Below are 23,390 nucleotides of genomic sequence, written 5' to 3' on the forward strand. Positions count from 1 at the left end.
TACTAGACAAGGACTCATGGGATAGCGGAACACTAGCGGACATGCCCCATTGTAACAGTTGTTACAGTGAAGGCTCCCAATTTGCTAGGAATTCGAGAATAGAAGATCCGATGTTTGACTTCGCCTACCAGATCACAGAACGAACTTAAAGGCGGAGGTTCAGGCTTTCACATAGGAATAATAGAAAACGATATATTGAATATACTTGTCAAGAACTAAGGTCATGGGCAACGGAAACCCACAAAATAGGGTCTATGTTAAAACTTTGGTCTCAACTGCCGCAATAGGGCAAACTTTTGGCATCCCATGAAAACGCGACATATTAAATTACAGCCAATTCGCTCAAAAGCGTGTCCAAACGCCCAAAATCCCGAATTTTTAGATGTAGATGTGTGGACGCTCGAAGGACCAAATGTTAAGTCCGCACTATAGGGACTTGGGTGGTTGGCAGGTACAGTGCAATCGAAAGTCTCCCAATAGAGTCAGTACGCCCAATGCGTACTCGTGAGCAAAAATAAAAGAAATAAATAAAACACAATATGTTTATGAATAAAAGGTTTCGACCAATGCCGAGTATTTATTGGTAAACAATATTACCTGAATGGTACAACAATATGTACGGTGGCTTACTATAAAGCCTAAGTGTTTCCAACAATATTTGTGCAGCCAGTCGATCGGTAACAACGAAAGTTAAACAAGTACTAATAATGCTTGTTGACATATAGATGCCTTAAGGTGGCGCAAACTCAAAAATGTAAACAAAGGCCGTTGAAATCTGTCAGTCTCATACTATTACAAGGATGTAATAAAGAGGAGTGAACAGATTTCAACGGCTATTGCCTTTCAAATCAAAGGCTAACTATTTAACTATTTTTAACAGCGATTCTTGCTTAAACATTTGCCGCCTCCCTTGAAACATCCATATGTTTTAACATATATAATAAATTATAAAAAACGGCATAGCGCATGGTGAGCAAAACCTTTTACATTTTTTCAAATATTTTTTCCAATTTTTTTTCATCATTTTTTTTTTTTTTTTTTACTTTTTTCAAATAACAAGCTTACTTGCTAACGAAAGGGCCATTAGGGACCCCGCGATTACATAGATCATGAAGGATCTATTGTACGAAAGGGCCATTAGGGACCCCGCGGATGTATGAGGCCAGAAAGGACCTGTGGTACGAAAGGGCCATTAGGGACCCCGCGAAACGATAGAGCCATGAAGGACCCCGCGGAACGAAAGAGCCATTAGGGACCCCGCGAAACGAAAGGGCCATTAGGGACCCCGCGATATGTGAGCCAAATTGTGTTATGTTTGTTGAGGGCCGCCTTTCAACGATTTCGTACGATTTACGAAAAGAATTTATGTTATAGGACCAGTAATTATCCAGCCGAATTTTGTATTTTGAGCGAGCAGCGATCCAGACGAGAGTCGAAAACTATGATTTTTTACGATTTGTGGATATAAGTCTGCTCCTATCAAAATATCTACTGGACGAGATTCAAGGAAATCGGGATCTGCCAAAACTATATTTGACAAATCCGATTTAAGATCCGAAGTAATCGAAATGGATGGAAGATTTCCCGATATGGAATCTACTACCAATGCTGACGTTTCCAAACTGTGAGACCTATTACGACAACTACCCAGTTTAAATGAACATATTTTTCGACAAGTTGTGGCAACAGTACTATTTACTCCACGAATTGTCGAAATTGTGGGTTTAACCGGCAATTTAAATTTCTTCTGAAGTCGTTCGGAAATGAAAGACGACTCAGAAGCCGGATCTATTAACGCCCGAGCAGGAAAACAAGCACCATGGTTAACAATATTGACCATGGCTGTTCCCAATAGAACTGCTTTGTTCTGCGACGCGTGAAATATTTGTCGAATAGCAGTGCCTGCCGATGTGGATGGATCAATCACAGTGGAGAAGGACGAACAATTATTCAAACTTCGGGGTCGAAATGATGGAGCCGAAGAAGACAAATTGGAATTTGTGGGAGTCACCATCTGACTCGGACTACTCACCATAGAGCTATCTCTGTGCAATAGAGTGTGATGTCTCTGATTGCACTTTCGACAATAACGACTATTACAATTTTTGACTTCGTGTCCCCTACGAAGACAATTTACACACAAACGATGCCTTTTAACTAATTTAAATCTATCGGCAGGTGTACTATCTACAAACCGATGGCAAAGGTGTAATCGGTGTTGCTCTAAACAAAGAACGCAACAAGAATCAGAGGACGAACGAGGATTGGAAGCTATACATTTACGAGATACGGAACTCTTTCTATTATTTGAGTTTGACACAGTATTACCATTTCTCATCTCATGCAAACACAGTAGAGTACGAATTCTCTCTGCCAAGAATGCATCTAACTCTTTCCAAGATGAAAGAGACGATTTGGATTTTACATTTTGCTCCCATAATGCATGTGTTAATTTGGGCAATTTTTGCAAACAAATAAATACCACGATCGGATCCCAATTATCCGTAGGTATGTCATAGATTGCCATTGCGGAAAGACAACTATTAATTCCGCGTTGTATCGACTTTAGTCCAGAACTACTTTCCTGATCCAGCACAGGAAGGCCAAACAACATTTTCAAATGGCTATGGACAATAAGACGTGGATTATCATACGTGGAATTCAATGCATTCCACGCAGGTTCAAAACTTCGATGAGTCAAAGGAAATTTCGAGACGATTTCTCGAGCCTCACCACTAGTTTTACTCACCAGATGACATAAACGCTCAATATCTGTCAATCGGGAGTTATTAATATATACCGCACTAAACAAATCTCTGAAAGTGGGCCAATGAAGTATATTTCCACTGAAAATATCAATATTGCAAGGAGGAATCGCAAGGTTATGAAAGTTATCGACATTAGAAGAATCAACAATAAAGCCGGTGTCTACACTAGGGTTCCCAATACTTAATATTGCGGAGTTAGATGTTTGTATTCCCACCTCGAGAGAAGTGTGGGACGACGAGCTCATATTTTTAACAGTGGCATCTACCGAAAGGTTTTCCGAAGAAATTTTGTCAGGATTTTCCGTTAATGATTCTACCGAACTCCTATGAGAAGAGTTAAGAGGCAATTTATTCAAACTCCTTAATTTAGATAACATTCTTTTTATAACGGAGGAACAACGCATATATTCTTTAAACGAAACCTCATATTTACTATATAGCATATCAAGATCTTCGGGATTTTCTATGTGGGAGAGACAATAATTAAAATTTTCCTCAACCGATTTCCACAATTTTTTGATTTCATCACTCCTAACCTCAAGATCATAAATATCTAATTCGTCTTCCTTCAATGCATCGAAGTGTGCAGCGAATCTCACCATAGAGTTGGAAGCACGAATAAATAAGTCCAAAGGAGTGAAAGCCATTATTTAAATCTAACCAAAAATATTAAACAATTACAAGTTCAAGACAAATCAGTGGAACATACAAGAAATGTTAAATTCAAATAAAATTAACACAAACAGAATAAAAACTTGAAAAATTTCAAATAAAAATCCAAAAGTTATTCCAGAGGGAACGAAATTGTCCAAAAATTTAATATTTTGAAAATAATCTGCGAATCAGATTATATTTATATAACATTCAGTAAACTTTAGCCAGAATTGCTTAAAAAGACGACAAATCAAATATGAGATATTTAAATACCAAATAACATGTACCAAATCCAAAACGAAAATAAACTATCAATTGTAGATGAATTGTGTTATATCAAATACGTCAACTACCGATTGTAGCGTAAATTATCAAAATAACAAAAACAAAAAAGTAATCAAGTTCACCAAGAAACTAATATATAAAATATACACCCTACACAATACAAAAGTCCAAACGACCAATTGTAGGGCACAAAATATTCACAATATTAAATAAAAATTAAAAAATCAACAAATGCTTTTAGTTTGCAACGAAATGCAGAATTAATATTTAAAATCAAAAATATAAAATATGAGCACCAATATGCTAGATATTCACCCTACACTATACAAAAGTCCAATTGACCGATTGTAGGGTGCACTGGATTTTAAAATGTCCAAAAATATTTAAGTATTATTCCCTGACACAAATATTATATTTACCATAAAATATAATAATATGTGTCACTGTCCTAATATACCAGCCGGGGACTGTGTAATAATACACTGGCCGGAGACCGTGCAATAAAACGGACACAACAGAAAAGGGAATTAGCGAAAATGCAGTATGTATGCTTACACGCGTGTGTGTATTTATTCGCATGCAAGCGACTGGCTGACCAACTAGCCAGAACAACAAAGCGACGATGCTGGAGTATGTAACAATACGTACGTGTGTAAATCCACAAATAGGCAGCCACGAATAGGCTGCAAACGTACGTATGTAACACGCGTATATATGAATATATATTTGTATAGTTTTGAATAAGAAAATATTCAAAAGAATATGAACGCTATGAAAGGCGATAGAAAAGGAGTTCTTCGACTAATTTTACAAGAACAAATTGAAGAACGTAAACGATATTTTCTCTACGAATTTAGAGAAAAACAAAATGTAACCAAATATAAGAATTATTACTTTTTGTTTTGGTTCTAATGTTCCCGTGTGACTGTCCGCGAATGGACTTTGATCGATTGTCAACAAAAGGAGGGAATCCGCGACGCGTTGTAATGACGGCCACGCAAACAAACGAAACACTTTATTATTATTGTTTTTGCTCACTGCACTATACGTACCAATAAATAATATTATATTAAGGCTGTGGACTGTATTTATGGGTTCCAAAATCCGGTTCGAATTGACCAAATGTTAAGTCCGCACTATAGGGACTTGGGTGGTTGGCAGGTACAGTGCAATCGAAAGTCTCCCAATAGAGTCAGTACGCCCAATGCGTACTCGTGAGCAAAAATAAAAGAAATAAATAAAACACAATATGTTTATGAATAAAAGGTTTCGACCAATGCCGAGTATTTATTGGTAAACAATATTACCTGAATGGTACAACAATATGTACGGTGGCTTACTATAAAGCCTAAGTGTTTCCAACAATATTTGTGCAGCCAGTCGATCGGTAACAACGAAAGTTAAACAAGTACTAATAATGCTTGTTGACATATAGATGCCTTAAGGTGGCGCAAACTCAAAAATGTAAACAAAGGCCGTTGAAATCTGTCAGTCTCATACTATTACAAGGATGTAATAAAGAGGAGTGAACAGATTTCAACGGCTATTGCCTTTCAAATCAAAGGCTAACTATTTAACTATTTTTAACAGCGATTCTTGCTTAAACAGTCCACATTACCCGAATTTACTCTACTATTTTCAAAGTTTGAATCAAATCGGTTACTTTTTATCGTGCGCACCAGCCTGTCAAGCAGACAGATGAACAAATTGACCAAATCTCCAATTTGTATCAATGATACTTGGGATCTTAAAACGATATCTCCTTGAGGCACTTTGGGTAAACTGACCGGTGCCTGGTAAGGGCTTTTACAAGGATTTTAGTATGATTTCCTAAGGTAGGAGTCATGATAGATGTAACAACACTCATAATTTCTTCATAAGAAGTGCGGTCAATGGTTATTATTAAATTGCGGTCTATGGTTAATATTAAAATTAAATAAATAATTAAATTATTTTTAAAAATGTTTATTTTAAGAAGTGATAAAAACCGATATATATATTTTAAATACCATTTCTTAGATTACATTTGTATATTTCTTAACATCATGTGAACTTAAATCACAGCATTGCTCTCAGTTGTATTGTGGTTTGATTTTAAGAAACATCGAGTTCGTCGTGCGGATTACTAAGTTAATTTATGTTTTATTTTACAAATGTGTTCCAACGACAGCAGTTATATGAGCGCCTCAAATTTTATTTTAAATTTGCAGGGAAACTGTAAAACGGTGATAAAAAGAAACAAAAATGTTAAGAGAACAACAAAATTTAAAAAAAAATATTTATTTGAAATATAGAAACGTCGTTCTTTCAAAGATGGTGTGCGCGAAGTTGATTTCGTTTTGGCCTACAACTCTGCTGATCGAAGTGAAGATCATATCAAGAAGCGTAAAATATTCGAAACTAATCTTGCAAAAGAAGGCCTCCAACTGGAACGCGATAAGGCACTAAGTGTTCATTTCGTTCTGATTCATGCCCCCAAAGAGGTGCTGTATCGCTATGCAGAAATACTTAAAATTAAAATGCCAATGAAAATGGTATGTACACGGCGGTGTTTGTTTTTTATTCAAATGTATGAATCACAGTACTTGAAATGCTGAGGTCATGAGAACATAATGACATAAATAAAAGAAATATTATTCATGCCCTTGAAGTTATGACCTGTAGATACATAATTATTGATAGTAGTTGTTGTAATATTGATAATTGTGAACAAAAACTTAGCATTGAAAGGCCACAACTGTATGCATAGCTCAATATAACGGTACCTTGTAATTTTCGGTATTCTAAGGATTTTTGGCAATTTTTAGATGGAATTTATTATATTTTAATATGTCGTGGCGTAAAAAAATCTTCAAACAGAATTAATATTGGTGTGTGGTATTAATTTTCTGTGCTTTGAGATTTGGGGAAAATTCCCATCAAAAGTGTATAAGTGCTAATATTTCTCGGACCTCAACGTCATTCGCTGCAGTATAGTGAGACTGAAAACTTTATGTCAAATGTTATAGGAAGTGATGCAAATGTGGTATACCCATTTGTTTTTAGATTGCCAAATTTTTATTTTTTATCCGATTAAATTGAAATTTTGCACATAACATGCTACATGTGTTGTCTTTCCATGTATCAATTTGAAAATAAAATTATTCTAACAATTTAAGAGATATTTGAGAAAATATTTGAAATTCCATTAAAAGTGATTTAAAAACCAGTAAGGAAAGTAGTAAAGTCGGACGGGGCCGACTATACGATACCCTTCACCACTATAGGTATATTAAACAGGACTATTAACATGAAATTGGATGAAATAAAATATGTGATATTTATCTAAATGTGAATTTACCTAGATCTATCCATAAACATGTCATTCGTTTTTTACAATGGGACAAAAGTATGTAAATCGACTTCAAACAAATATAAATAGGTCATCCGTTGGGCTATATCTGTACTTCTAGAAAACGCAACTACGTAATTCTATGCTCAATTTTGTAAGTTGTGCAAAATTTGATGTCAATCTGACTAACATGAGCAGTTTGATGCCCAATTTACTTGAAATCGGGCGAAAATATATATGGAAGCTTTATCCAAATATTAAGCGATTTCAAACAAGCTTGTCACAGGTTAGGTTATACTAATTTCAGAACGTTTTGTTCCCATTGGTTCCTTGGTGCGTCAATTACTTAAAATCAATCTATAATAAAAGGGAGCTATATCTAAATCTAGGCCGATTTTCACGAGACAAGGCAGACATCACTCTAGGCTCAATTCAGTACGTTATGCCAAATTTCGTGCAAATCGAAGGATATATAGGGACTTTGGTGCACCATTTACATGAAATCGGACGAAACTATATATGGGAGCTATATCTACATAAGGACCGATTTACTCGAAACTTGGCAGACATCACTCTAGGCTCAATTCAGTACGTTATGCCAAATTTCCTGCAAATCGATGGATATATAGGGACTTTGGTGCACCATTTACATGAAATCGGAGGAAACTATATATGGGAGTTATATCTAAATCAGAACCGATTTTCGCGAAACAAGGCAGACATCACTCTAGGCTCAATTCAGTACGTTGTGCAAAATTTAGTGCAAATCGAAGGATATATAGGGACTTTGGTGCATCATTTACATAAAATCGGAGGAAACTATATATGGGAACTATATCTAAATCTGGACCGATTTTATCGAAACTTGGCAGACATCATTCTAGGTTCAAGTCAGTACGTTATGCCGAATTTCGTGCAAATCGATGGATATATAGGGATTTTGGTGCACCAATTGCATAAAATCGAACGAAACTATATATGGGAGCTATATCTAAATTTCGTCAAATTTAAGGTAAATGGTGCACTAAAGTCCCTAAATATCTTTCGATTTGCACGAAATTTTCCACAGCGTACTGAATTAGGTCTAGAATGATGTGTGTTAAGTTTCGTGAAAATCGGTTCAGAGTTAGATATAGCTTCCATATATATTTTAGTCCGATTTTATGTAAATAGGCCACCAAAGTCCATATATATCCTTCGATTTGCACGAAATTTGGATTTATAAGTAAATGAAGAGTTCAAAATATGGCCGAATGCAAAAAACATACTGAAATAAGTGTAACCTAACATGTGACAAGTTTCGATGAAATCGGTTTAGATTTCGATATTTTGCTTAAAATTTATTTACATAATTTTGTCCCATTGTAAGGGGCAACTCTATATCTGACCAAAAATTAGTACAGCTTAATGAAATGTTTAATTTAATGTTAATGGTCCTTCAAAAATGCGACGTCTGTTAGGATTCCATCTGTTGAATATACCCAAAGTGGTGAAGGGTATCATATAGTTGGCCCCGTCCGACTTAACTACTTTCCTTACTAATTTGATTCTGGATTACATCTGCGTAGAAAATGATCATTATATGGCCAATGTTTCGCCATATTCTCTATATAAAGGCTTCATCCAATTTTCGACATTTCCAGAGCTTTTGGCGCATTCAATTTGGAATTTCGGGGTTTTGAAGGCAGTAATTTGTCTTTCCAGGTTCTTGGTGAAGAAAATACTTATCCCCAAAAAATGTTCAATAGGTCAATGGATGCAAATATATATATATATGGAGGATATAACAAGTTTTTACATGTTATTGTTATTGTAGCCCAAATCAAATATTCGGTGTTTTGGAGATATAATATATAATTTGGTATTTTGGATTCTTAGTGTATAGCCAACCTCCGTTGGGCACGTTTTTAATCGAAATTGGTGTAATGCGGTATTTTGGGTTCTCAATGTATTGCCAAGTGAAAAAGCGTTAAGTTCCGCCGGGCCGAACTTTGGTAGGAAACATACCAAAAAATGGACATTTACCGACATTTCTACAAACCAATTTGTAAACCATAATGTACACCAAATACAAATTTCAGCAATTGTAATGGATGTACCCTTAGCCTTATGGTTAATGAGGGTGTATACACTTTGATACGGTGAAATTGTGCCTCATCAAAATATTGGTTCTAGATCCCAAATCCGTTTCAGAAAAGTTGGATTTCATCCTAACTTTGCACATGTCATTATTTCTTCCAAACTTAGTTCAAGTTAGAAGATGAGGAATATAGGTCCACTACTTCTGGTACCTCCCACACAAAATGGTCAAAGATGTAACCCATTGTTACACGCATTCTAGTACCTTCCCCACAAAGAGTCAAAATTTTAATACTTAAAAATCCAATATCAGGCGAATAGAATGTCCGTTTTGAACCAAACTTTCTACAACCTATTATCTCTTTGAAGACTAGATCAAGTCCGAAGTTGGGACCCATCGAAGACCTTCTCCGCAAACCATAGGGTGGGGGTATACATTTGTCGGCAACGCTGACTGACACTTTTTTAATTGATTTTCTAAAAACACCAAAAAGTGGACCGATATTAGGGACGCATGGTAGGGTGGAATATCCCCAAAATACTGCAAAATTCTGAAGGCTCAGGAGACTATACATTAAGCGGGACCAATGTTGATTACATCGTGTAAGAATTACCGAGCATTTGTATACTGTGCTATGCACTATTTCGAAACTAACATTTTTGCATCAAAATACATTGCTTTACGCTAAATATTAAAAATACCGAAAATCGGTATGTATCTTTATATGAGGGCTAGGCCTAAATGCGGGCTCAATATCCTCCAGGTGAAATGATTGCAACGGAGTCTTAGAACCAAAACCAAAACGCGGAACTAATCAGATAACTATTTTAATATAAACCAGTAAGGAAGGTTCCAAAAGTCGGGCGGGGGGGGACTATATAGCCCCGTCCGACTTTTGGACCCTTCACCACTTTGGGTACATACAAGGGATGTTCATACGTACAATGACCTGTCGATAGAACAGACAGCATCTTTAGAGGACAATCGACATGCAATCGGAATGGATTAAATATGTGATCTATATAGATATATGTACCAAATTAAATCCACCTATAAACATGTTGTTGTGACAGCTATGTAAATGTCTTTGTCTATAAATAAATTTAAATATTGTATACGTTCATATATAAAACATGCTAATTTTTGTTAAATCGTATTTAGATTCCGGGTCAAAATCGAATTTATGAAAATGACAAACACAACCCGGACGAAGAATTCACGCATAATTTGAAAAAGAATCGCATTTATTCAGAATTTCAGCGGAAATACGAGTGTTTGTAAGTATCGACCATTGATAAACCTCTTCCATATCAATGAATATAAATTAATATATTCTCAACTATTTACAGATTTGATAGTGAACTTCCAAATTTCTTTGATTCGGGAACCAGAATAAACATAATCAATTTTATATTGGAACGTCAACGATTTGTGGAAGGTGAAGAGACACCAGATAATTTGGGTATAGAAAAACTATTAGCCGATGGAGTTTATGAAAGTGCTTATAGTTTACATGATGTAAGTTTAAAAAAAAAACTCTCCTCCAAAAATCGTTTTCAAAAATTCATTTTAAATTCATATTAAATATATATTATACAGGATGTCGAGCGACAAGTGCTGTTAAAAGACTGGGCAAACATAAAAATGTGGATACAGTAAGTACGGATTAGAAAAACGTATTACCTTATATCCGGAAATAAAATACGATTTATTTGCCATTTACCAATAACCTCTTCCTAGTCAACAACCATTAGATGCTATTAAAGAATATTTTGGTGCTAGAATAGCAATATATTTTGCATGGCTGGGTTTTTATACACATATGTTAATACCAATTAGTATAATTGGTATATTGCAGTTCATTTATGGTTTCATTACACGGCGATCAGATCCGATAAGGTAAGGTAATATTTATTTTTTTGTGTATACCTACTGTTTGATTTGTATACATTTTTGATAGTCGAGAAATATGTAATACAAATAAAACAACGTTGATGTGTCCCCAATGTGATCGAAATTGTGATTATTGGGAACTGAAAGATACATGCGGTGCAGCAAAAGCGAATTATTTAATTGATAATAATATGACAGTGGCGTTTGCATTTATAATATCGATTTGGGGTGAGTAAAATGTAATCATACTAACAAGTAAAAACTAGTAAGGAAAGCCGACTATAAGATACCCTTCACCACTTTGGGCATATTCAACAGATGAATCCTAACAGGCGTCGCATTAAAGGACCAGTAAAATGAAATGGGATCCATAAACATGTCATTCTGCAATTCATTACGCTGTACCAAATTTCGTGCAAACCGAAAGATATTAAGGGACTTTGGTACAACATTTACGTTAAATCGGACGAAAATATTTATGGGAGCTATATCTAAATCTGAACCGTTTTCAAGAAACTTAACACTCATCATTTTAGACCCAACTCATTACTCTGTGCCAAATTTCGTGCTAATCGAAAGATTTTAAGGGACTTTGGTGCACCATTTACATTAAATCGGACGAAAATATATATGGGAGCTATATCTAAATCTGAACCGATTTTCAGAAAACTTAACATACACATACCAATATAAAATTTGTGAAAAATTCAGCTGGACCTAATTCAATAAGCTGTGCAAAATTTTGTCATAATCGGACAAATATTGACATTTTGGTGCTCCATTTACTTTAAACCGGACGGCACTATATATGGGAGCTATATCTTCATCTAAAACGATTCCAACAAAACTTCGCATACATAAAGCTGTGCAAAATGTTGTGCCAATCGGCCCAAATTTGACCCTTTGGTGCTTAATTTACATAAAATCGCACAAAACTATATATGGGAGCTATATGGAAATTTGAATCGATTTAAATTAAGGGGACCCCCCCATTCTCGGGGTCAAAAAATGTTTGGATTTAATTTTAATCTACACTCATTCAAGAATGTCCCTACAAAATTTCAAGTGAAAATGTCAAGAACTCTTGCAGATATAGCCGATTTATTGTGTCAGCATCAAGTGACGGCTAAAGGGCTTCTCAAACTTTAAACGCGTTTTTCTCTTTTGCGAATGGCGGGCAGGATAACTCGAAAACTAATAACCCAATCGATTCCAAATTTTTACACGTTTCTCTGTGAGTGTATAGCTATCGTATGAACTAGGATAAAGCCAATCGGTGAAGATCTTCCTTATTTTTTAACTTAATTTGTGGTCAAAAATCGGCGGTTTTCAAAAAATATTTTTTCAAAGGTCCGCCATTTTGTTAATTTTAGAGTGAAGTCAATAATCCTAGTTCATACGAGGGCCAGTCATGTAATCTTTCTAACACCGTTGGATTCGGATTCCGATGTTCCAGTGAGGAGTTATCATGCCCGCCATCAAAAATAAGGACTTTTCTTTAATTATAAAAAACAACAACAAGACCACAACAAAATTTTTTTGTAAATTATTTTTCTTCTCTTTTAAATCTTCAAATATATATGTGCAAAGTTACAAACCTTAACAAGCATTGGTATTGATTTACCAGCCCATTGAAAATCTTGAAAAATTCAAATCGAGAATGGGTGGGGTTCCCTTAAACTCGGCATATATCAATCTAGACCTAATTCATTATTCTGTGCAAAATTTTGCCTCAATCGGAGGAATATTGGGAGTTTGGTGCACCATTTACATAAAATCGGACCAAACTATATATGGGAGCTATATCTAAATCTGAATCGATTTTCTCCAATTTCAATAGAGTTCGTCCTTGGGCTAAATAAGTGAACTGTGCCAAATCGGATCATAAATGTGACCTATACTTTACTCACAAAAATACATGGACGGACATGCATAAATCGACTCAGAAAGTTATTCTATGAATATTCTCAAAAGGAACCATGGATCTATCTCGATGCCTTTTGCATGTTACAAACATATGCACAAAGACATAATACCCTGTAACACTGTGTGTTGAAGGGTATAAAAAATGTCTGTCGGCGTTGCTGGTTTGGTTTCTGGAGGTCTACGGAATTATATACAGCTTTTATTTCGCCTTATATGAGGTATCTGTTTTTAAAGAGTTGACCATATGCGGAGAGGTACTACAATATACCATCCGTACTGTAGTGGCCAAACCTATTTTACCCTCCAGCATAGAATAGTCTTTACAAGTCAATAAACGATTTTTTTTTATTACAACATGCTCCCATTTTCCAGCTGTTGTTTATTTAGAACTGTGGAAAAGATATTCGGCAAATTTAATACACCGTTGGGGTCTTACCGACTATACACAGGAAGTTGAACATCCCCGGCCACAGTATTTGGAAATGATACGAAAAAATCGAAAATTAGCCGATCGTATAAAAGATAAAAGTGGACACAATTTAATTGAAGCGGAAATTCCATTTTGGTCGGTGAAGTTTTCGGCATGTTTTGCAAGCTACAGTGTGGCTGTTTTGTCGGTAAGTTTTATATACAAAAATTATAGTCATTTCTAATATTCCTTTTATCTCCCCACCTCCCTCACAGGTATGCGTTTCGATTATTGCAATTTTGTCGATGATCATATATCGCATGGCCCTCAAAGCCTCACATAGTTTTCTGGGCGATGAAACTTCAACGACATACAAAATTATGGCCCAACCAATTACCGCAGGTTGTATTGATTTGACTATTATAACAATATTACACTATGCCTATAGTTATCTGGCCGAAATACTAACCAATCGTGAATATTGTCGTACCCAGACGGAATATGATGAGAGCCTAACGCTGAAAATCTATATTTTCCAATTTGTCAATTATTATTTCTCGTTATTCTATATTGCATTTTTGAAGGGGAAATTTGTCGGTTATCCCATGAAATATAATCGAATATTTGGCTTCCGGCAGCAGGAGTGTAATCCTGGTGGCTGCCTAATGGAATTATGTATTCAATTGGTGATTATTACAGTTGGCAAACAACTTATGAATGCAATTGTGGAGAATTTATTACCTTTGTTGAAAAAGAAATGGAAGGAGGTGCAAAATAAAAAGCGGGAGAGTGTGAAAAATTTTGTATCGGATAATCAATGGAATGAGGATTATCCATTGCAACCATGGACAAGTCGTTTATTATTTGCTGAATATTTGGAAATGGGTGAGTAGATGTTTAGGGAATCGTTGAGGATTCAAGTCAAAAGAGATTTGAGGTTTACAGGAATACATTTTGAAGGATTTCAATTTCTCAATGAAATTATTTCTAAATAGAGTAGGTTTTTTAAAGAAGTGCAGAACGTAGATTTTTTATGAATACTTTCTAAAGGGTCTGTAGAGCATACATTTTTTGAAAAAAATATACTCTATGTACTCATAGCGTATATGGGAAATTACAAAAATCTTTTAAATTCCTTGAAGCTGAGGTTTGCATGGTTATAACTCGCGAAATATGAACTATGAACTAAACTACACAACGCACGCACATGTGATCAGTGACTAAGTTGCAGAATACCCCATGGACAATATGGTTCTAATGTATGATTTTTCGATATAATCACTGCATCCACCCAAAATGGATGCTGACATTTTGAAGCCGGATTATCGGTGTTTTTTGAATTATTCTTATAATTAGGATGCGCATCCAGATAATAAAATATACTAATTATAGGATCGTAGAACTCGTGATTCTGCTTCGTTTAGTGTATATCTCATGAATGTGCTCACTGTAGCTTCTTTGCAATTGGGTTCCAAAGACGAACATTTAGTGCGTGAATTTATATAAAAAACATATTTTTTGAGTCTAAAATTAATAAAGTCCATTCAAATTCCGTGGAACCCCGCGTGATTTTAGTTTTTTTTACGTGCCGGATCTAATGAGCCCATCCATGTTGAATTCCGTCCAATAAAACGGCGGGTATAGGTACCTTGAATGTGGGAAAAACTGCAAAAACTTATTTTGATAAATTCGTGTAAATAATCGCGATTTTCTTCGAATTAAATTTACATGCATTTATGCTTGTATTGTCAAATTCGCGAATCTGTGTGGAAATAGGTCAAATCTACATCGATACGCGAAAAATATGCGTATTTTATCCAAAATTGATTGTGGAGGCACATCCACGGTTCTTAACCGATCCTTTTAAAATAGGTGTCCTTTTGCGTATTTTCATAGGAGATTACTAAAATCGGATGCGCATAAAAATCGTATGCACGTTGCGTGATTTTTAGCCATTTTTAGGGTTTTTGCATAGTAAAGTGCATCGAGTGGCACACTTTGACCGCTAAATTAAACATCGAAAAATTAATAATTATGGAAAGACATGATTGATCGCATGCGCATAAACTGATTTCAACTAATTCGCGAATTGCAAGCTTTTCAATATTGATAATTTTTATGTATTGTAAGTGCAATGTATTTAGCCATTAATGACGTCGAAACTCTTATCAGATGAATCTACCGATATTTAACAATCATCTAAAAGAATTTGCAGAAGAAAGCGTCGTATATTTTAGAAGATTAAGGCAAACCCGTATCCTCTTAACCATACTATAAAAAAACGAAAATTCGAAAAAAAAAATTTGTTTTAATTCAAAAATTAATTTATTTTATTTTCCGATATCTTCATGTTTCTATTTGTTTTTCGCGACTATTAAACCGCATTTCAGTGTGATTTGACTAGTATGCAAAGAAAACAATGGTGTTTAAGCATTTGTGAAGAAATTCGCGAATTACAACGAATAGGAATTCATTTAATTTATATTTGAAATAAAAGATTTAAAACCGCTATAACTTTTGTGCGCAGCATCCGAATTTGTGAACGCGAACAGATTTCGAATCAGCATATTTTTCTTAACCTATGTACCAAAAATCATAAATGTGCTCGCAAAAAAATTTTTCAAGATTTTTTAATGGAATTTTAAAAGAATTTTGTAATTTCCCATATACAGAGCTTAATATTTTAAAAAGAATATTTTCGTAGAGCATAGGCTTTTTAAAAAATATTTTGTTTAAAGGACATGCCGAGCATATATTTTCACAGATCGCAGATAATTTTTAAAAGAATATTTTCTAAAGCACGCCCGGAGCATAGCTTTTTATACCCTTCACCACACTGTGGTACAGGGTATTATGTCTTTGTGCATATGTCTGTAACAGGCAAAAATAATCGAGATAGACCCATGGTTCCTTTTGAGAATATGCATAGAATCACTTTCTGAGTCGATATATGCATTTCTTTTAAAATGCATTTTTGTGAGCAAAGTACCGGTCGCATTTATGATCCGAATTGGATAAAATTTGGCACAGCCCATTGGTTTGGCCCAAGGACGAACCCTATGAAAATTGGAAAAAATCAGTTCAGATTTAGATATAGCTCCCATATATATTTTCGTCCGATTTTAGGTAAATGGTGCACCAAAGACCCTGAAAATCATTAGATTTGCACGAATTTTGGCATAGCGTAGTGAATTAAGTCGACAATGAAGTGTGCTAAATTTCGGGAAAATCGGTTCAGATATAGCTCCCATATATAGTTTGGCCCGATTTTAGGTAAATGGTGTACCAAAGTCCCTGAAAATCATTAGATTTGCTCGAATTTTGACATAACTTACTGAATTAAGTGTAATATGACGTGTGATAAGTTTCGTGCAAATCGGTTCGGATTTAGATATAGCTCCCATATATAGTTTTGCCCGATTTTAGGTAAATGTTCCGTCAAAGTCCTTGCAAATCTTTTGATTTGCGCGAATCTTGGTATAGCGTACTGAATTAAGTCTAGAATGGTGTGTGTTAAGTTTCGTGCAAATCGGTTCGCATTTAGATATAGCTCCCATATATAGTTTTGCCCGATTTTAGGTAAATGTTCCATCAAAGTCCCTGCAAATCTTGTGATTTGCGCGAATCTTGGTATAGCGTACTGAATTAAGTCTAGAATGATGTGTGTTAAGTTTCGTGCAAATCGGCTCAGATTTCGATGTAGCTCTCATATATAGTTTCGCCCGATTTTAGGTAAATGTTGCATCAAAGTCCCTGCAAATCTTTAGATTTTCACTAATTTGGGCATAGCGTACTAAATTAAGTCTAGAATGACGTGTGCTAAGTTTCGTAGAAATCGTTTCAGATTTAGATATAGCTCACATAAATATTTTGGCCCGATTTTAAGTAAACGGTGCATCTAAGTCCCTGCAAATATTTTGATTTGAACGAATTTTAGCATAGCGTACTACATTAAGTCTAGAATGACGTGTGCAAAGTTTCGTGAACATCGGTTCAAATTTAGATTTTAAGTAAATGGTGGTCCTTGAAAATCATTAGATTTGCACGAATAGCGTACTGAACTAAGTCTAGAATGACGTGTGCCAAGTTTCGTGAAAATAGGTTCATATTTAGATATAGCTCCCTTATGTAGTTTCACCCGATTTTAGGTAAATGGTGCGAAAAATTCCTGGCAAATCTTTTGATTTGCACGAATTTTGGTATAGCGTACTAAATTAAGTCTAGAATAATGTTTGCAAAGTTTCATGAAAATCGGTTCAGATTTAGATATAGCACCCATATATATTTTCGTCACATTTTATGTAAATGCAGAATGGCATGTGTAGGGATTGATGTTAGTCGGGTTAGATATAGATAAAGATCACATATTTAAGTTCGTTCAATTTCATTCCAATGTTCCTTCGAAAAGGCGACGTCTTTTAGGATACATATGTATAATATGCCCAAAGTGGTGAAGGGTATTATATAGTCGGCCCAGTCCGACTTTACTTCTTTCCTTACTGGTTTAAAATAATATTTTCAAAAGGATTAGCAGAGCGTAGATTTTTAAAGTAATATTTTCTAAATCACAACAAGAGCGTAGATTTTTTAAGAAATATTTTTTCACAGGACTAGATTTCTTTTAAAATAACATTTTTTAAACTAATTTGTAATGTAGGGCGAATATAATTTTTGCAGAATATGCTCGATACAGGTCTATGTTTTGGTATTGCCCCCATTCTACTATTCCGCTCTATTTTTGGCATATGTCCATATTTTGACATTGCAGATCAATTCCGCTTCATTTTCGGCATTACTAACTTACTAAGCTGGTTTGTGATAGAAACATTTGTTTCATAATCCAACTTTGTAAAATATTTCCAATTTGAAAGACCATCGAAGCGAATTCGTGAACCATCAATTGGCTCGCTTTTATATGCCTTTTGAGCTGAGGCATCCTCATCCATTCTCATAACATGACCTAGCCAGCGTAGTAGCTGCAGCTCGATATTTCTGACTCATGGTTCTTTCGACGGCAATAATCACCGTCGACGCAGAGCGGCCCGTAGATCTTTTGGATAATTTTTCTTTCACCTGCTTGCGAAAGTACTCATGGTTTAGGTCCATACAACAGTACGGATAGTATCAGCGTCTTGTAGAGTGTAGTTTGGTCTGGAGAGAGGTAGTTTGTAGTTTGGTCTGGCGAGAGGTTGCCTTCTTTTGGAATTGGTTACTCTGACCAAAGTAGCACCTGTTGGCCAACACTATCCTTCTCCGAAGTCATCATTCAAAACAGAAGTCATTAGTTTTATTTATGGCGGTACTGATGTATATAAGCGTATGTTTTTAAGTTCCACCGTTAGTCCGAGTCTGCTGGACTTCTTGTGCGTTCATACCATCACCTTGGATTTCTCGCTGCGAAAGTAATCATGCTTTAGGTCCATACAACAGCACGGATAGTATCAGCGTCTTGTAGAGCATAGTTTGGTATGGCGAGAGGTGACCTTCTTTTGGAATTGCTTACTCTGACCATAGCAGCATCTGTTGGCCAACACTATCCTTCTCCGAAGTCATCATTCAAAACTGAAGTCATTAGTTTTATTTACGGCAGTACCGATGAATATAGGCGTAAGTTTTCAAGTTCCACCGTTAGTCCGAGTCTACTGGTCTTCTTGTGCGTTGATACCATTACCTTGGATTTCTCGCCATTTGCTGTCAGTCCCACTTTGGCCGACTCCTTCACAATTTGTTCAAAGATGGCTGTTACCGCTTGCAATCTTGGACCCATTATGTCGATGTCGTCGGCGTAGGCGAGTAACATATGCTGTTTGGTGTAGAGTGCAATTTCGGTTTACATTTGCATCTTGTATTAACTGCTGACCTTGTGCCACTTAAAGTTATCCTGCATAGTCGTATTAATTTTGCAGGAATACCGATGAGAGACATGTCTTTAAATACCTCGGAACGGATATGGCTGTCGTACGCAGCTTTATAGTCGACGAATATGTGGAACTTGTCCTCGTTCGTGTGGTCAATGGTGGATTTGCCAGATATGAAGCCGCATTGGTATGGTCCAATAATGCCGTTGACCAATAGATTCAGTCATTCACACAGCACGCTGGATAGAATTATATATGCGATGGGAAGGAGATTAACTCCTCTATGCTTAACAAATATCATCTTGTCCCCTTTTTTGTGCACACAATGATGCTGAGGTTCCAATCATTGAACATGCATTTCTCTAGCCAAATTTTACTAATCAGTTGGTGCATGCCCAGCATCTGACCACCGGTCTTGAATAGTTCAGCTGGTAATCCATCAGTACCTTCTGCTTTATTTTTCTTTAGCCGACTAATTGTTATTCTGATCTCATTGTGGCTCATCTCTAATTGGTTCTGGGGTATCTTCCTAACCGACTAATTGCTATTCTGATCTCATCGTGCCTGGGTGGTATACAATCAACATCGTCATCTCTAATTGTTTCTGGGGTATCTTCCTAACTGTTACTATTTGATACAAGAAGCTTTGCAAAATGATCCTTCCAGATCCTCAACACGCTGTCTGTATCTGTCACCAGGTTTCCTTCTTTATATGGTAAAGTGCCCACATCAAAGTAGTCGGTTTGGTGTTTTACTCGTTGGTAAAAATTTCCTGTCTTCGTTCTGACTTCTGAATATCTCGATTTGCTTCCGCACACGTTTTTCTTTCTTTTTTCTGAAAATACCTTCCTTCTCTCTCCTTTCCTCCCGATAATTCTCTCTCACAGTATGTGTTGCTAATGCCTGCAGTGTGGCCCTATGCGCAGGTTTTTTCACATAAGTAGCATCACGAAACTCCTGATCGTACCAGGTTTCTTAATGGTGGTAGTTGGTACCCATGTGCTGATTTTGCTGCAGTTTGTGGCAAATATCAGTGGGAAATATTATTATAGGGATAAGGAGTGCTTTCGTCAAGCAGGTGGGTAAGTTGAGCGGAGTAGGCGTCTACTAGTTGATGTGTTTGCAGCTTTTCGACGTCCGTGTTGTGTTAGATCCCACCATTGCTGCTACATTAAGACGAATGAGAACCTTGACTGCTACAAGGTAGTGGTTCGAATCGATATTCGCTCCTCGGATCGATCGGACGTCTAAGAAACGAGTGTGAACCTTGACTGCTACAAGGTAGTGACCCGAATCGATATTCGCTCCTTGGATCGACCGAACGTCTAAGACACTGTATCAGTGGCTGTCGCAGTGTGGGTAACTAACCCGACGCCTCAACCCATTAGCTCTTATGGGTGAAATCGCGGATGATGAGAGAAGCTACCCCTGGTACTATGATTGAGATGAAATAGTGACCAAAATAAACATGGGCTTTGCCATGTTAAAGTCAATCAGAGCCGTTGCTTGGTTTCGATCATCTCCTACGTTACCATTTTCGGTATTTGGAATGATTTTATTTCATTTTTGCACTAATGTGGCTATAACTTGTCATACCAGGTTCTTGGAGGTTAAAAATGTATTTACACACAATTTTCAATACAAGTTATTTTTTTGGATATAGGCCCTTACAAGAGCCCATTTACCAATTCATGTGTGGTTGTCCAAAATCCATTATCTATCTAAAACCTATTTTCTTACAGAAAGCTGTAATCTAGCTTTCCGACGTCTAAGTGGGTATAAAACTTCTTCGAAGAATATTCTCCATGTAGGTCCGTTTTTGGGCCTCCATTTGTTGAAGGTTTAAGCCTAACTTTCCAACCAGACCAGAATTTCAATAAAGAACCATGTTTTGACAGCCTTTATATTAGAGTCGCGATCTATGCTAGGTATTTTAGGTGGATGTTATAAATAATTCGACCCAGCCGAGCTCCGTGGCGTGGATTTTAAAAAAGAAATATTTTTTTTCTCTTTTCAGTAATGCAATTTGGCTTCATTACACTCTTCGGTGTGGCATTCCCATTGGCTCCGCTTTTGGCATTGATTAACAATGCTATCGAAGTACGTACCGATGCTGTGAAAATGTTAAAATTTATTCGACGACCAGTTGCCCAGAGAGCCAGTAATATTGGTGTATGGTTTGGTATTATGACGGTGATAACACGGTTAGCTGTTGCCACCTGTGCCATGATTATTGCATTCTCCACTAATCTTATACCGAAAATTGTTTATAAATATGCCACACACGATGATGAACTGCAGGGTTATCTTAATTTCACATTGGCCTATTTTAATACCAGTGATTTTCCGCAACCGCCTAATTTTGGTTATTCGAAATATGGCAACGTTACACTGTGTCGGTATATAGAGTTTCGGAATCCTCCGGGTGGTGAATTTCCATATAAACGACCAATTGTTTATTGGAAAATATTAATGGCCCGTTTGGCATTTATTGTTATTTTTCAGGTGAGTTGAGTCAAAATAGGCCTTTTAGTTTTATTACCTAATTTATTGGTTCTTGTATTTTGTTTCAGAATGTCATTGGTGGTCTTCAAACCATAATTGCCTGGGCCATACCAGATGTCTCTGCCAAACTGGTGAAACGCATTAAACATGAAAACTTTCTGTTACGTGAATACATTATTGAATGTGAAAAGCGCCAAGTAATTGAACGAAATGCAGATGAAATTATCTCATGGGTTGTAAATATGGCACCAGAATCGGATACTAGCCTTAGTGATACTTCGGATGATAGTTCGACATATGCTGAAAGCGTAGAAGAAACTAGTTTATAGACCCATGTGCTTTACAATAAAAGCAATTGGAAAACAAACTACAAAAAAAAAAAAAAAAAAAACAAAAAATTATATATGTGTGTAAGATCATGTCAATCGGACAGCCTTAGAGTCATTAATGCTCCATTTAATCGGAGGAAATTAAATGTTTAATGGTGGCCAAAACCAAAGCAACTAAAATTGCAAGTTTAATAAATGCCGCATAACTTTTTTCAAAAATAAACAAGTGAAAAAGGCGTTAAGTTCGGCCGGGCCGAAGTTTGGATACCCTCCACCATAGATATACTAATAGTTACTTGAAATGAAAATATGGGGAACATACCAACACGTATACCTATACCAACAAATATTGTTGTAAACCATAATGTATACCAAATACAAATTTCAGCAATTTTTAATGGAGATTTGTCCTAAAATCGCAAAACCCCAAAATGTGGACCAATTTTGTCGATATGAGGCCTCACCGACGTACATATGATTTTATTTCAGGCTGGGGTGGAAGCTGCTGGTTTAATATGAACATTGTCATTGCCGAAAAAATATTTCTATGTGTAGGTTTCTGGAGGCTATTACATCGTGTAGGGAATACCTTACAGTTGGAGTTGTAGTTATTTGAGGTACTATGCAAAATTAAGGACTTATATAGATAGCTCTATTGCTAGCCAAACATTTTGGCATCATAATACCTTCCTTCACGCTAAATATTAAAAATACCGAAAATGGGTAGGTATCACAATATGGTGGATAGGCACAACTGGGGACCGATATATTATATATCATTCTCGAACCTGGCCGTTCTAGTTTTTTACCTCAATATCTCCCGAAGGTAGAATGATTAAAACAGATGGCTAAATCGTCATAAAATTCCATATTTCGAGTACAGAATATATACACTACTATGGTGGAATGCGAAAACATGGGGATAAGCCCAAAACGCGGAAAATATCTGATAACTATTTTAATATAAACCAGTGAGCGGAGCAGTGTAGTCGGACGGGCCGACCATATGATACCCTACACAACTACCACGAAAAGCAAACTTTCTGCGGTTCTATATTCTGAGCCTGGGTAATATTTCGTGATACCGATTATAGATTATAGATCAACAACCGATTATAGATCAACAACTCCACTTTCTAAACCTGACATATTTTCCAATTTTTTTTCTTCAAGTGAATTATTACGCCATAAAATAATAAATTGGTCACTTTAGGTTTTTGTTGATTTGACCCTCGGAATATTGACCGATCATCATCTAAACAGCCGCTCTAAGTATTTGGTCAGATCCCCTTCACCTTGAAAAATATGTGATGTTCTGCATATAATAATTGCCTCTAGAGAATTTGAAAAAA

The 23,390-nt window shown here is 36.1% G+C and overlaps 1 protein-coding gene across 1 annotated transcript; it reads left to right on the forward strand.

Moving 5' to 3' along the window:
• Positions 1-1,109: 1,109 nt before the first annotated feature.
• On the forward strand, positions 1,110-22,038 carry LOC133338639 (anoctamin-5-like). The gene is made up of 11 exons (XM_061546807.1): positions 1,110-1,154; positions 6,002-6,241; positions 10,280-10,395; positions 10,468-10,636; positions 10,718-10,773; positions 10,859-11,017; positions 11,079-11,239; positions 13,310-13,554; positions 13,622-14,231; positions 21,222-21,709; positions 21,778-22,038. The coding sequence occupies exons 1-11, from the start codon at positions 1,110-1,112 to the stop codon at positions 22,036-22,038; spliced, it is 2,550 nt and encodes an 849-aa protein (XP_061402791.1).
• Positions 22,039-23,390: the final 1,352 nt, after the last annotated feature.

Source organism: Musca vetustissima, unplaced genomic scaffold, assembly GCF_032173495.1.
Source record: "Musca vetustissima isolate MV318-11 ecotype Yass unplaced genomic scaffold, APGP_CSIRO_Mvet_v1 utg72596, whole genome shotgun sequence".
NCBI lineage: Eukaryota > Metazoa > Arthropoda > Insecta > Diptera > Muscidae > Musca > Musca vetustissima.

What these genes read in the sequence shown, in the direction of transcription:
- LOC133338639 (XM_061546807.1), top strand. Translation starts at nt 1,110, where the DNA reads ATGAAGGATCTATTGTACGAAAGGGCCATTAGGGACCCCGCGGAT. An exon ending in CCATTAGGGACCCCGCGGAT is followed by an intron (nt 1,155 to 6,001) that starts GTATGAGGCCAG and finishes TTTGAAATATAG; the next exon opens with AAACGTCGTTCTTTCAAAGA. An exon ending in CATTTATTGTTATTTTTCAG is followed by an intron (nt 21,710 to 21,777) that starts GTGAGTTGAGTC and finishes ATTTTGTTTCAG; the next exon opens with AATGTCATTGGTGGTCTTCA.